The sequence below is a fragment of the Pteropus alecto genome, unplaced genomic scaffold (assembly GCF_000325575.1).
Source record: "Pteropus alecto unplaced genomic scaffold, ASM32557v1 scaffold25, whole genome shotgun sequence".
In the NCBI taxonomy this organism is placed as follows: Eukaryota; Metazoa; Chordata; class Mammalia; order Chiroptera; family Pteropodidae; genus Pteropus; species Pteropus alecto.
The window spans coordinates 22,458,141-22,474,485 of NW_006441955.1; the positions used below are offsets into that span (position 1 = coordinate 22,458,141).

At 37.8% G+C, this 16,345-nt stretch overlaps 1 protein-coding gene and 1 pseudogene across 1 annotated transcript in view; both read right to left on the reverse strand.

Moving 5' to 3' along the window:
- The window catches only part of SLC44A5 (solute carrier family 44 member 5), a 123,079-nt gene that overhangs the window by 50,771 nt on the left and 55,963 nt on the right, over positions 1-16,345 (reverse strand). The window contains exons 4-5 of the mRNA XM_015595072.1: positions 12,496-12,580; positions 4,051-4,135 (exon numbers count right to left, since the gene is read on the reverse strand). Of these exons, the coding sequence (XP_015450558.1) occupies positions 4,051-4,135; positions 12,496-12,580 (170 nt within the window). The remainder of the gene's footprint in view (positions 1-4,050; positions 4,136-12,495; positions 12,581-16,345) is intronic.
- On the reverse strand, positions 14,984-15,099 carry LOC112486037 (annotated as a pseudogene).

Consider the following 16,345-nt stretch of genomic DNA (forward strand, 5'->3'; position numbering starts at 1 on the left):
ATATTCATAGCATCCAACATGCTCACATTTTTTTTGGAAGAAGGCTAAGTAAGATTAATCAATGCAAATGTCAAAAGTTTACTCTGAATTGAGCTAAACTGGATAAATCTTTTACATATTAGGAGATACCTTACAGACTTTAGACTTTGATAATTTACTAAATGACTTTGAAAGATAACTGAATTAGTTCCCCTATTGGGACATTTAAATGGATTTATAAAGTGAATACTGAAAGTACTAATGCTTTCACAGGCTTTAAATGATGGTAGAAACTCGTGAGTTGAGACCATGATGATTTCTATATTTATAAATATACACACATACAATGTATATTACACATATAAAAATGCTGTATATGTGACACATAAAAGAAAGTAATTAAAATGATAAAAAAAAGTGGTTTGTTAAAGAGAAGCACATCAAATTTCATTCCAGATAAAGTGAGCTGTTAAAAAACAATATAGCAACTGCTCTTTACTCTCTCTCTCTATCAGACCAATTTGCTCACTTCAAATAGGGTGCTGATTAGTAGCAATCAACATATAATTAGCTCAAAACGAAGGTCATACTGAGGTTGGTATCCTACTTGATCACATTCTGTCTTTTCAATGCTTGTGACATGTCTGGACCATGCTGGTGGTTAACAAAATCATAATGCATAAAAATATGGCTTGGTAGATAAATTATTCCATGGAAGATTGAAAGTAAGTCTGCATTATTAGCAGCTAAAATATATTCTGACTCAGTTCTGATTCTTTGAGTAATCACAAGGGGCATTTTGAATATAGTTCTTCACTATTATTTTTACTTACATCTTCAATTCATATAGGTTTAACACTCTAATACAAATTAGGATTTGGTGAGTGGAGGAGAGAGTCACATTGAAGGTTAAAACACTACAAGTGCTACGAAAAAAGGATAATCTAGTAAATAATCTATGAAACAACAAAAAAGCATAATGTGCAAGGATTTTGTTTGTTTGTTTCATCATGGGAATGATAGGTTTGTATAATATAGTGAAAAAATTCCTAGACTGGGAGTAAGAAGATATTCACTCATTCATTTATTCATTCAACAAATATTTATTCATTCAACAAATATTTACTCATCACCTTCTCTGAGCCTGTTCTAGGCAATGGGGACACAGTAGTGAACAAAGCAGATAAAAATCCTTGCCCTCAAGCAGTTTATCTTCTAGTAGGAAAGACTGGTAATAACAAATAGGTATAATTGTTTGTTATAAGGTGGTAATAAATACTATGTAGAAAAAAAAAAAACTACAAATGAGACTAGAGGATGAAAACTAGCTGGGTAGGATTCCAATTTTAAATAGGAAGTCAGAGAAGTCCTCACTAAAAAGGTAACATTTGAAGAAAAACTTTAAGACTAGTGATCAAGACACAGTCATCTACAGAAAGAATACTGTAGGCAGGGAGAACGGCAAAGTCTAAGACTCTCAGTTAGGAGGTTTCCTGGATCCTCTGAAGACAACAATAGATGGCCAGTATGACCCGAGTGCAGTGATCAGAGGGAGAGTAATAGCATATGTGGTCAGAGAAAAAACAGGAAATTTCTGGAATAAGGATGTGCTTGAGTATGTTAGAAAAGATAAGATCTAAAGCACCAGTGGATGGACTGGCCTTAGGATCACAGCAGTTCATGGACAGTAAGAGGGGGAAAGGCTGAATAAATATATGAATATAGGTGACAACAGATAGACAAGTGGATATCAGCATGGGAGCTATTAAAAGCTGCCTTCTGAATGTTTATACTTCCTCGGTGAAATAGGAAGCAAAGTCAGAGGCTGACATGCATTCTGCGAAGGAGGTCTTGGAGGTTTAAAATGAGAGGAAAAAGAGCGAAATTGTTTTCTAGGACAGTAGGCTAGCGAATGAACAAGGGATCTGTCATGTGGTGTGGGACAGCATTAAGGGCCCACTTGAGGTTACTAGTCCTGAATTTAAAGGACTGTTCTGTGTGTTTTCTCTAAGGAAACATAACTGTCTGGGTTCAGGCATGGAATAGGCACAGAGCTACATTTAGCCAGAGATGAGGTTTTGCCAGGGAAGTACAACTAAGTGGGGAGCAGGGGGTGTGCAAAGGATTTGAGGATGTATACAAGGAAGTAATTTTTAAAGAGGGACCACAAAATCTGCATTAGGTAAAGAGGGAGACAAAACATGAGGGGACTAAAGGATACTTTGAAGGGGTTAAGATCAGTGGCTTGTAGGTCCTAGTGGGATAGAAGAATCGTTGGAATGTTAGTGGGACTGACGCGATCGGATAGTGAGATATTTGACATAGAAATTACAAAAGCTGATAATTATTGATATTGACCAGAACAAGATCAAAGATTTGACCCTGGGAGTGGGTGGCTATGATAGAAACCAAGGTCTGTGGTAGAGGTGGTCACAGAACTAAGATGCCAATATCCCAAGCTGGCTTTCGTTTCAGTAAGAAATAAGATATCAAAAGTCTTAGAGGGAAATGAGGAAGAAAGAGCAAAAGCAAAATCTAGGAAAGATCTTTGTGTGTAGTTTACTGGAAGCAAGAAGAAGCGAGTAAATTAGTAGCTACTAAGTTTCTGAGGTAGTTGTACTGCCAAGGAATTTCATGAACTAACTTGAAAAGGCCTTTGACTGTTAAAATGATCTTTGAGTTGCTAAAAGCTTGCACAACAGGAAGAGAGTTTCAAAGCTATTTGGCCCCCAAGAGGGCATATTTTCAGTGCTCAGCAATGGTGTGGCCTGGAGACACATGAACAGAAAATAACCTCCCAGGTGATCGAACAATGGACCATGGGACACAATGGATAAGAGAGTTCCTCTAAAGAGCACAGTCCAGGTCAGATAAAGCAGGGTCCCCAATCCCTAGGCCGCAGACCAGCGCTCCGTGGCCTGTTAGGAACCCGGCCGCACAGCAGGAGGTTAATAGTGGGCAAGTGAGGGATGCTTCATCTGTATTTGCAGCTGCTCCCCAACACTAGCATCACCATCTCAGTTCCACCTCAGATCATCAGGCATTAGATTCTCGTAGAAGCACTGGTCCTTGGTGCTGAAAAGGTTGGGGACCGCTGGGATAAAGAACTCTTCTCCAGTGCCATGTACCAGAGACCGTCTATTTATTACTCCTCCTTTTCTGAATGGGAGTTTGCATTCTAATTTCCCTAGCCTCATTCCCTATTGTGTATTTAGTGTCGAGACCTGATATGAAACATGAGACTACGTGCATCATCCATAGACTCTGGGTTAAAGACAGTACTACCTAGGCCTCTAGGTTGTCTCCCTTGGGAAAATGGATGTTCTGGAAGAGAGAGGGTTAGACTATGGAAGACAAAAGTAACTGCTCACTGAAATATGTACCTCTTGCTCCATTTGTTCCACAGCACAGATGAGGCTATTAGGCACACAACTACCTTGCTTGATTCCTTTCTTCTTGCATCTAGATGTGAACATATAAAACTAATGTATCTGTGGCAAAGGAGTACAAATGCAATGTGTAATACTTCTGATCCAAAGCTTCTAAGAGCAGGGATGCTTTATTTATCTTCTCTTTTCTTCTAGCAGCTGCATACAGATGATGAGGACTTAAGGGATGGCAGAGCCACCAGATGAAAGAAATCTGGAGAAGAGTTATCCACTGACTACAATGCCTTATACTGTTATATGGTGAAAAAGAAACTTTATTGTGTTAAGCCACTGAAAAACAGAGGTTTATTAGTTACATTAGTTAGCTTTGCTCTGTGTAATATTTATCTGGAGAAAAAAATATCTCCACTTCTTTAGGCTATAGTTTGTTCATTTACGAAAATAGGTGGTTGGACAAGATAGTCACTGAGGTTCTTTAGTGATCCTAAAATGATTAATCCCTGCTTTGTTTTTGGTTGTACATTAACAAACAGGAGCTCATACTCATGTCTTCCCACCTATCATTAATTCGTCAGTAACTGTACACTCACAGAACTCATATGGAATTTCTGACTTTCATCCAACAATGTTCAAAATTACTAACAACATCAACAAGGCTTTTTTTTTTTTTTTTTTGCTTTACCTGTGTAGTAGGGCACTGTAGGTTTACCATCACAGAGGGACTGGTACAGCTGAACAGGTTAAAATAAAACAAAATGCTCTTATTCCTGTTAAGAAAACAATATAAAATAATCTTTTTAGTGACTGTGGAAATGTTCCATATCATTTCAGAACCTGTACACTTTTAATATAATATGACCTTTAAAAATTGGCTTCATTTTCTCTATATAGTTGCCATACAGTCCCCAACTCCCCTTTAAGATGCTTAACACTTAAAGCACCTTTTGACAATAGTAAATAGTTGAAATAATTAAATTATCAACACGGGATTGGTTAAATAAAAACTTCTATATCTATAAAATGGAAGACGACATTGCCATTAAAGTAATATTGGAGAAAATGTTTAATGGATGGAGAAAGTCCCAACATATTAATTTTAGGAAACATGTTACTAAAGGGTATTAAGATATGTTTCAATTTTAATTTCATAAAAATGGGTATAACATTATATGCAGAAATAAATTATTATATCTAAATAGTTGAATTATATTTGTTTAGCTTTTTTTTTGGTAATTTTATCTTCTAAATCTTCTAAAATAAACATGCGTTCAAATATAGGGGAGTTGGGGGTGGGTGTAGTGGGTAAAGGGGATCAAATATACAGTAGCTGAAGGAAATTGGACTCTGGGTGGTAATCACACAATAGAATATATAGATGTCAAATTATAATGTACACCCCAAAATTATATAATTGTATTAACCAATGTTACCCCAATAAACTTAAAAAAATAAAATGGAAAAAAATAAAAATAAAAATAAAAAATAAAATAAAATAAGCATGCGTTACTTTGGTAATCTATAAAAGATCAATAAATTGAATGACATTTTCTCTCTGTTGAAAATTATGGTCAGTGGCATTGTAATGAAACAGGTTGATATTCATCATCACTAGCATTTATTCTGCCATTTGGCAAACCATGGTTCTCTTTTGAATCTCAATTTCTTCATCAGTGGAATGGAATAATACCAGCTCTACCTACTTCAGAGTGGTGTTGTGAAGACATAAAATAATGTTTAGTGGACTCAAGACAAGTATTTGTCCAACTTTAGTATGTATCAGTAAAACTTGGAGCATTTATTGAAAATCATGATTCCTGACTCCTTTTCAACCCTTGAGAGCCCAAGTCTCTAGATATGAGACTCAGGCATTCACATTTCCACTCCCCATGCTCCCAAGTAGATTCAGATACCTGTGGTCTATAAACCACACTTGAGAGAAGCCCTAAATATTTGAGAAGAATGTTCCTAGTACCTTGTCAAGTCCTTAATTAATTAATGTGACTACATACATAACATAAAACTTATAATAGGCTTTTGAATAATACTTTTCATACTGACTCAGAATCACCAAGGAAAATCCAAATCTAAGGATAATAAAAATTGCTCCAGAAAAAATGTGGGCTAGACCCTTGCTTGCATTACTTCTACCCCCTTGCTGACCCTACTTCAGAAGGAAAAAGTGGGGGGAGAGAGGTGGTTTGGAGACATTGGAGTTTGCAGGATATAATAATCAAAATTTAGAAGATTTTCCATCTCCTCCTCATTGAAAGGGTGATTGTATCTTTCAATTCCAGATTACACAGAGCTCTGAGAGAAACTCATAGAGACTGAGGGTACCTGTAGGAAGGGCAGACCAGTATCTCATTTTCCATTTGGACACCTCTTATGTGGCAGACTTTCTAGTCAGCCTCTGTGCCCATATTAGCAAGGAGAAATGAGGCCCAGAGAGACCCCAGAGAGTCCCCAGAGAGTTGAAAAAAGCCAATGGGATAGGAAGAGGGCAGCACTGAAGTAGCTTATTAGGGAAGAGTGTAGAGTCAAGTAAACGGGCTTGCATTTCCCATGTGGTACCTCATCTGACAATAAGAGACTGGAGGTGAATCACTGGAGATGAAGCTGAAGGGGCTGGGATCAGGACAAACCAAAGCTGATTTCTCAAATCAAAGAATTATTCAGTGAGGACTTGCCCAGAGAATTTTCGCTTATAGACCATGAGAGAACCAGGTTTTTGTGCTTACCCCAAAGAGGGTGTTGATGGCTAGTTAGTTATGTTTTAGCTGCGGTAGCAATGACCATATGGGACTAGGGAAGTGACTAAGAAAGTGACAGACACTCCACCTTCCATCCCTCACAACACAAAGAAAGAGCTAGAACCAGAAGAGAGAGAAGGGGGAAATAGTAGACCAGGTCCTCTCTCCTACTCTACATTCCCTTGCAGAATTCAAACCTGAGGTGGGGGATTAGAAGAAATGAGATTGAAATTTTAGACTGGACTACATTGACCTTTTAACAACAGAAAGTATCTGGAAAGCTATGAAATCTACCTGAGATGCCAAAGTGAGAAGAGATATATGAAAGGACATTGATAAAGTCAATGATGGATGGAGCGGGTGGTGGCGGGGGGGGAGAATTTCATGTTTGTAGCCCCATCAAATTCAGGTAGCTTAAGGTCTTTAATAAATTCACACATAATATGCACAAGGCTACTTCATGATTTCACAAGAGTCAGCTTGGCTCTTTTATCACCCAAACAGCTATTATCATCCACACAGTCTCATGGTGCATGCCATTCAAATTTGTACCTAAGTAAATGAATAAATTAATGCATGTCATGGGTCACTGGAGTCTCGTAGGAGTAGCTAAAAATGTGAACGGTGAATCAGTAAGTGTCAAGGGTCCCCAAAGGTAAAATTGATTTATAGACTAAGAAATACTACATAAACTCATTATTCACCAGATTATGCTATCCTCAAGGGTAAGATTTATATTTATTCATCTTTATATCCCTACCTTGCCAACACTTAGCCTAGTACTTAGCCCGTTCTAGGTAGTTATCAAATGTTGTGGACTGAACGAGACAAAGTCCAGACTAGGTTTTTCAAAATTTTAGAATCCTTAAAATCCTTAGTTTTTCTATAGTTATTTTATTATAATTTGACTGATATCCTTAAACATCAGTGGACCTCAGATTCCCTAGGTATAAAGTAGATGGTGATGGTTGCAGTTGAGCAATTTTGTGAGAGCGACTGAAGAAGTACCTCATTATTTAACTGGAATTATATTTCCACCAAGAAACAACAAATAGAAGCAACTGCAAACTGACAGTTTAAGATGATATACTATTCACTTAAGCTCATCTTCTTTCCTGAGACTCATGGAAATAAAAGAATGAAAGTACAAAAAGGAATAAACCTCACCATCCAGCTAAGCATGTGGAGGATGGGATCTGCTCAAAATTACACAAGAGAGTTCAACAATTTCTGGAAGATGGAAAGCATATGAGAGTGTGTTGAGTGAGGAATGAACCAGAGAGGCTAGGAAAAAGGTCGGACACAATTTGCCTGTTAGAAATCACAAGACATGTTGGAATCAGAGTTGAGAGTAACAAATGTGGCCAAAAATGAGTAGATTAATTGAAAGTTTATATACAGATCTATAGTGCAAATCAGTATCTCTGTGCTTCTCTCATACTCATACACTTAGAATTGTAGCATCCAGGAAAAACTGGCAAAAACAGAGGCCTCTTTGGGTGAATGAACCTTCCGGGTATAGCAAGGGCTTTTGTGGGATTTGGCACTTCACATTCATTCATTTTGAAAGCCCATGTCTGACAGCCAGCTTCCCACCAGTTCTGCAGTGAAATCTGACAGCCAGCACAGCCCCATCACCCCACACAGGACAGAGGCCTCACTAGAAAACTGACCTACTAACACAGCAGTAGAGCAAATTCACACAAGGAACTTGGTTCTTCTTTCTGTAGTAAGAGTGGAAGTGTTGCTTCACTTCGATGCCAAATTGATAGAAACCTAAAAGGAAGAGCTTTGTCCTCTTAATGTTTTCTGTTTCCCTATCTGAAGAGCTCATACTGGGGAGATGGGTATTTCAGTCTGTTTGGTAATCGTGCTGCATGGGACAGTGTTCAAAGATGTTTTAACACAGCTTTTATAAGCTGAAGTTTTTGTGGTAGCCAGAAGGTGGCATCAAAATCGAGTTCTTGCTTTTTAGCGAAAATCCTGAAGAATTGGAACACCCAAGTTTTCATGAAAGGCAGAAAAAGTTACATATCAACAAAGCACTCCATTTCCATTGAAAGCTCTGTTTAATTTGTTTTGGCATTTTAAAAAAACCCCAGTGTTTCTCATAGCGTCCTTTTGGTTAGGCATGAATAAACAAAGCAAAAAATGGCCAAACTCTACATTCCAAATACCGTTACACCATTTCTAAACATGGAATTTAAGCTCAGTTATAAGGAATGTCTTTGAGAGTTGAGAATCAAAGGGTTGCTTTAAGTATATCACGACACTAACAAGTTTAAGTACTTTAATTGTTATAGTCTCACAAGTATTTTCTGAACTAAATTGTTTGGGGTATCTAAATTGCTTACACATCCTGATAAAATGCATTTCATTTGGAATGGAAATACACACACACACACACACAGACATGCACACATTTATTTTATTTTATTTTTTAATTTAATGATACTTTTTACCAATATATGTTCAAGATTTTCAGGACTACATTAATCATGAAAAAACAATTTGACAGCAACTCTATCAATGTGCAGCCTAAAGAGTGCAGGCTTGGAGGTTAGAACATTCTACTTTTACCATTTAGTAGTCAGTTGTACCTGAACAAGTACTTTAACCTTTCTGAAATTCAATTTTGTAATTTTCTAAATGAGTGGAATAATGATACCCACTCACAGTGTTAATGAGAATCCGGTAAGATCTTTACACTGACCTCCACCTTGGCAGCAAATCACTCTCTTTCTTATCTGTGCTACTCCTTTATTTTCATTCAACAATGAATTTAATGAGCACCTACTACAATGCCAGTGTTGTAGAGGCTGAGGATACTCATATGACTCAATAGCAAAATCAAGTCAAAACAATTTGATTTAAAAATTGGGGCGGAGATGTGAAGTGGCCTAGTCCCATAACCGTGCAGCCATCAAAAATCAGGAGGGCTATCTTGGCCGTGGAGAGCCCCTCCCCAACCCAAACAGTAAGTGGTCCAGGCCTCACACTTGGCTCCCCAGCCCCACACTTGGCTCCCCAGCCCAAGGTTCCAGTGCCAGGAAGAGAAGTCCCCACAACCTCTGGCTGTGAAATCTAATGGGGGTTGCAGCTGAGTGAGACGGAGGGCTGTGGAATTCGCAGATATTTCTCTTAAAGGGTCTGAGCCTGAACTTAATGCTGACGGACTCACTCACTCTGAGTTCCAGCACTGGGGCAGCTCCTCAATGAAGACATTGAGTTGTCCTGCTTCAGGGTGAGGGCTGGAGGGGTGGCTTTCTCTCAGACAGAAGTGCTGGCAGTATCCACTGTTCCTTTGTTGAGCCCTCCCCGCTCCCAGCCTACGGACGCAGGCATCTCCATGTCTGAGTTGCCATCAACCTGGATAACACAGGTCGCTCTGCCCAGGGGATTCCCTCCTACTTGTGCCCACCCAAGCTTCTTCCAGTGGTTTATTCCATACAAATGGCCTGTCTTGACTCTGGCTGTGGACTTTCCTTAAATCTCTCAAAGGCTCACAAAACCCACAGAAGAAGCATCTGGCCTCGACATACCCTGTACCTCGCACTGAGCAGCCCTAAGCCCTGCATTAGTGGCAGCTGGCTTTGGTTCCTGGCTTGGCCTCTCGAGGCACCTACAAGCCCAGCACAGGTGGCAGCCATCTGTGGATTGCTTGGTGACTCTTACCAGGTGGCCTTGGAGGTGGACAGGCTGCGGCTGAACTTGGCCTGCAGCTGGACCTGTCCCAGGACTGTGCTGATGGGTCCCACAGGACCTACTACGTAAAACCATTCTACTAAGATGGGAGATTTAGGAGTCCTACCTAATACATAGAAACAGACACAGGGAGACAGCCAAATTGGGGAGACAAATAAACATGTCCAACATAAAAGAACAGAACAGAGCTCCAGAAAAAGAATTCAACAAAATGGAGACAAGCAATCTACCAGATGCAGACTTCAAACACCGGTTATCAGGACGCTCAATGAACTTAGGAGAAGAGTAGATGAACTCAGAACTTTAATGAAGAGATAGAAAACATAAAAATAGAGATGGAAAACATAAAAGGTAATCAGTCAGAAATGAAGACTACAGTATCTAAACTGAAGAGTTCATTAGAGGGAGTCAATAGAGTGGAGGAAGAGGAGGATCGAATCAGTGATTTTGAGGGTGGGGTAGCAAAGGACACCCAATCTGAACAGCCACAAGGAAAAAGAATCCCCCCAAAATGAAGAGTTTAAGGAGCTTCTGGGACTACATCAAGTATTACAACATTTGCATCATAAAGATACCAGAAGGAGAAGAGAGAAAGCAAGAAATTGAAAACCTATTTGAATAAATAATGACTGAAAACTTCCCTAATCTGGTGAAGGAAATATACATACAAATCCAGGAAGCTCAGAGATTCCCAAACAAGATGAACCCAAAGAGGCCCACGACAAGACACATCATAATTAAAGTGCCAAAGGTTAAAGACAAAGAGAGAATTTTAAAAGCAGCAAGAGAAGAGTAATTAATTTCCTGCAAGGGAGCTCCCATAAGAGTGTCAGCTGATTTCTCAACAGAAGCTTTGCAGGCCAGAAGGGCTTGACACAAAATATTCAAAGTGAGGAAAAGCAAAGACCTACAACCAAGATTACTCTACCCAGCAAAGTTATCATGTAGAATTGAAGGAGAGATAAAGAGCTTGTCAGACAAGAAAAAGCTAAAGGAGTTCATCACCACCAAGCCAGCATTACAGGAAATGTTTAAAGGACTTTAAGAAGTCTTAAAGACTTCTTCTTTAAGAAGAAAAATATATATTAAAAAAATATAAATAAAGAATGGCAACAACTACACATCTATCAATAAGTCCTTCAAATGAAAAAGAATTAAATGCTCCAATCAAAAGATAGGGTGGCTGAATGGATAAGAAAACAAAACCTTTACATAGGCTGCCTACAAGAGACTCACTTCAGATTAAAAGACACACACAGATGGAAAGTAAAGAGATAGGAAAAGATATTTCACGATGGACCTAGAGAATATTGTGCTGAGTGGAGTAAGTCAAGTAGAGAAAGACAAATGCCATGTGATTTCATGTACAGATGGAATCTAAGGAACAAAACAAACAAACAAAAAACCCCAGAAACAAATTCATAGATACAGAGAACATTTTGAGGGTTACTGGATAGGAAGGAGTTTGGCGGGGAGAGGTCAGTGAAAAAGGCAGGAAGGATTAAGTACAAACTGGTAGTTACAAAATAATCATAGAGATATAAAGTATAGTATAAAGAGTATAATCAATAATATTATAATAACTATGTACAGTGTCAGAGGGGACTAGATTTATTGGGGTGACCACTTCATGAGTTATATAGATGTCTAATCACTGTGTTGGACACCTGAAACAAATATAATATTGTTTGCCAACTATAATTAAAAATAAAAATAAAAAATATTAAAAATCCACTGTTCCTTTAAAAAAATTTTTTCTAAGATTGCATTGGCTATTTAGGGATTTTTGTGATTCCATACGTCTCTTAAGTTTTTTTTTTTCTATTTCAGTGAAAAGCATTGGTTCTCTATGATAATTCTAGTCTGTGAATTTGTTAACCCTCTTCCGAATTTAGTTTTTTAATCTGTATATCTAGAATAATAAGTTCCAAAGTTATGAGCGGGCAACACGGGACACTTGCAAGTGTTTTGAGCCTTGTTTGCTGTTGTTCTTAGTGGTAGAAGGGGCTGCTTATAAACTGTTTCTAGGGAAAGGGGGAAGGAAGACCTCCATTAGGAATTTCAGTCTTGTCAAGGAGTCTAGTAGGATTAACGTAAAGTGATTTCTAACATGGAAGCAACCAAAGTGCCCTACAATAGATGATTGGATAAAGAAGCTGTGGTACATATATACAATGGAATATTACTCAGCCATAAGAGATGAAATACTGCCATTTGCGACAACATGGATGGACCTCGAGATAATCATGCTAAGTGAAATAAGCCAGACAGAAAAAGTTGAAAATCACATGATATCACTTATATGTGGGATATAAATCTAAAAGCAACAAATGAACAGGACAAACAAACAGAGACTCTTGGACATGGACAATAGACTAGTGGTTACTAGAGGGTAGGGGAGAGGGGAAGGAGGTGGTAGATGGGGTAAAAGGGGTCAAATATGTGGTGACAGAAAGAAATTTAACTATGGGAGGTGAACACACAGTGCAAATATATATATACCTTAATGTTAACATGTATAGCTGAAACTTATTGGATTTCATTAACCAATGTCTCCATAAAAAAGTAACAAATAAATTTAAAAAATAAAATAAAATGAAATAAAATAAAAGTGATTTCTAGGTTCTAGCTTAAACAGTAATATCAGACAAAGCAAAGGTGGTTATACTCACTCAGTGGGGGTGCCCTTCTGGCCACAGAAGTGGCCTTGGCTATCTGTAGGAAAAGCCACTTTCCTGGGGTCGCCATGTACCCAGGCTGCAGGGACGAGAAAGGACAAAAACTCTATTAGCAACAACTGGTTAAAAGTAGTTTGATTTTAGAAATTAGAATGCACCACTGCAACATGCTAACCTCTCCCTTCATCAGAGAAGATTATTGATTTTCTGCAAAGAGTAATTTCTTAATGAAAAGTAGAATAAAATATGGATGAATTGGTCAGAAAGCACATTTCTCTTATTCTCTCAGGATTCATCTGGGTTCAAGCCAAAACATGAGGTAATGCACTTAGAAAATGATATTTATTAAAATGTGAATTAGAGGGCACACTACAAAAGCTCAGTTGGCTAGAAGTCATTTTCCCTAAGGCTCAAAACTAAATGACTTCATAGCAGAGCTAATAAATTTACAATAAATAATATGATGTAATTCTTTTGGGTTATACATAAATGAAAACCCTTTAAAAATTCAAGGAATGAAACTAGAGTGCTCAATTCAAATTGACTAGTTTTTTTCTAATCTCATGTGACATTTAAAAAGGCAAACAGTAGCAACTTCACAGGCAATACATAATAAAGATTTACTGTACATCCTGTCTGATAATCTCAAACTTTACGATAAATATCATGTTCTCAAACTTCATGAAAACTGAAGACTCCACCTCATATAAGCTCATCACCCTTATTTTCCAAGAATTACAAAGTTGATTTGACAGGTAGACTATAGAATCACAGAAAGTAACATACATTAACTAAATTGGGTAATACTCCCTAATTCTAATTGAAAATTTCTAACTTCTCCAATTTAATTAATGAAGATCCTGAAAATCTAGGAAATGCATTGGTCGTCTAATACTTGCCTCTGCATATGGAAAACATATCTTTGTCCTTTGCTTCCTTTAACATTTGCCCAGCTATCTCCTTATCCACATTTATTGGATTTGACAGTTCATGTTATAATTCGATAACCCTTATGTATACAGCCACTGTGACTTGGGAAGATAAAAAAAATCAATTCTGAATGAGAATTTTAATATGGCAGAGGAATTTTTCTCAGTAACTTTTCTCATCCATCCAAGCCTTTTCTTTTAGAATGTAAGTACTCGGAAAAGTCGCCTTTGTCTAATTGTTTCTCCAATGTCATAGAAGCCAAATCTGTTTCATCTTCGAATACCTTCTTATAAAATCTGACTCATTTGGGCAGCTTTTCACTACCTTATCTTTCCATTTTTATTTCCCAGAATAAATAGAGAGGACTGTAAATAAGGGATTTAAATGGCATCTAAGTGTTCAATGTGCAATGTCTCCAGACACTATTTTATTAAATTATGTTTTAATATCTTAGTTTATTACATTTTGGCTAAACTTAAGAAAGAGATTTAATTTTATCTGACTGTTTTCTGTAACATGTTTCTTTTAACTTTATCCTGAAATGTTTTCTTTCTTTTCCACACAATTATTAATTCAGAAACAGGCACTTAAAGAAGCATTCGAACTGCTAGGTTCGCTACATATTTATGACCCTGAATAAGTTACTTAATTGTTTTGAGTCTTGGCTTTCTAATTTGTTACTCTAAAATGGCTATAAGAATTCTCAGCTTCATAAGAATGTTGAGACTATGAAAATAAGATAATAAAAGTAGAATGCCTAATATGGTGCTTGGCAGACAATGTGGACTAATGTGGGTAATGCTATTTCTTGTCTTATCTGGGTTTCATCAAAACCAAACACTGAGATAATGATTTTGATGCAGGTAGTTAATTTGAGAAATGATTCCAGGAAGCTTACATGTGGGTAAGGAAAGTGAAACACGGAAGGGAACAAAGCCAATAATGGGCATGTTAAAAAGTGGAACACTATTGTGGGCAGGGGTGACTCATCCTGCTGGGGACCTTCTGAGGAACCACGCAGAAAAGGCTTGTCACTGGGCATAGTAGAACTGTCTGCCATTGCTGCACACCAACTCAGAAGGACTGAGGGAAGTGGGATGGGGTATCAGCAGCATCTGCTATAGTTTTTTGTTCCTTTTTCATCATCAATAAATTAATTAAAGAATTTAACTTGACAGGTAAGTATCCTGTACAAGAAGTCGGTCCCAGCATAGTTTATGTCAGAGTTCTCAGGAAACACATAAAAAGACTGAAAAATGTCTAGGATTTGGATAGGTGGACAGAAGTAGGGATGAATTACAGACTGAGGAAAAAGTATAACAATGAGCTTCAATTTATTAATTTTTTACGGGGTGTCAACTACTATGCTAAATGTATCACATCTCTTTTCTCATTTGAGTCTCACGATACTCTATAATAGTGTCTCACAATAACCTTGTAAGATAGATACTATTTTCACCTAAATATTTTTTTTCAGGCGAGGCAATCCTTTGTTGACCGCACAGATTGCAAGGACCTTGTCAGCTTACAATCCCTTATTTTTTATTTTTTACAACTACAGCACCTGGTCTTCCTAGGTCTCCCATCCAAGTACTAACCAGGCCCTATCCTGCTTAGATTCCGAGACCAGACAGGATCAGGCTTGTTCAGGGTGGCACAGTCATAGACTTAAATTTTATAGATAACTGCAGCTTAGAGTTTTATTTACCTCTCAAGATCATAAAGCTTTTAAGTGGCATAAATAGGGCTTGACGTTAGGTGTGTTGCTCTCTAAGGCCTATACTTTAACCACTAGACTAGTAGCTATAATGCCGCCCACTGGAGGATAAATTAGGAATGAGCTTGTTAGCGGGGAACAGCAAGGATATCAGCTACATGATGATCAGCAGTATGTTGGACACACATGGTAGAAAAGGAGAAGACCAGGTACTTTTGGAGTTTTTGTCATTTGAAAAGTAGAAATTTGTACTTAGTGGGAGAGGAAGAGTGTCTGGGAGGGATATGATGCCTGGGGACAAAGGAGAGGAAGACAAAGATAGAAGGGTCAAGGGAGAAAATCTCCTTGATATTGTAGTTTTGAATTGTGGGAGGAGGTTGTGTTTACTAAGCTGCTGCTACACCTCTCCATGCGGCCTCTGGCATAGAAGTTGTACTGCAGATGGTCTGTGTTTGAGCTGGAACATCAAGTCTTTGAGCTGAAAGCTGCAAGGTCCAGTTAATCAAGTCACCTCAGTCAAGGGTATTTAGATTTCTTTATCTTCTTTACAAAGTCTACATCCTGCCCACCTCTGCTGGAGGAATATGGCAGGAAAAAAAAAAAAAAGATGTACAACAGCAGTCATTCTGTACATTAATAAACTAAGAGACTTCCCACATTTAAATCCCATCCTTGGAATTTCTCTATTTATGGAACTTCTAGAGCTGTGTTTCCAATATGGAAGCCACTAGCCACATGTGTCTACTGAGCACTTACTTGTGGCTTATCTGAACTGAGACCTGCTATAATTGCAAATGCACATAAGATTTTAAAGACAATATGAACACACACACAAAAAAATGAGTGTAACTATCTCAATACTTTTATATTGATTATATTTGAAATGATAATATTTAGTTATAATTAAATGAAATATATTATTAAAATTTTTTCATCTTTTTTTTTTTTTTTTGAGAAGAGGAGGGAAGGGGTTTATGAGGAACTTGGCACAAACCCTTCCCAGAGGCCAAGGTGTCCCAGCCTCTAATTTCACCTTTTAAAAACATTCCCTTTAATAGGCTATAAGAAAATTTAGCATTACACCTGGGACACACACACTTTCTCCTGGACAGATCTGTTCTTGACTATTTCCCCACAAATGTCTAGGGCTCTCATATAAGGTGATTAATAGTGTCATCACATCATGGGTTTCTATGT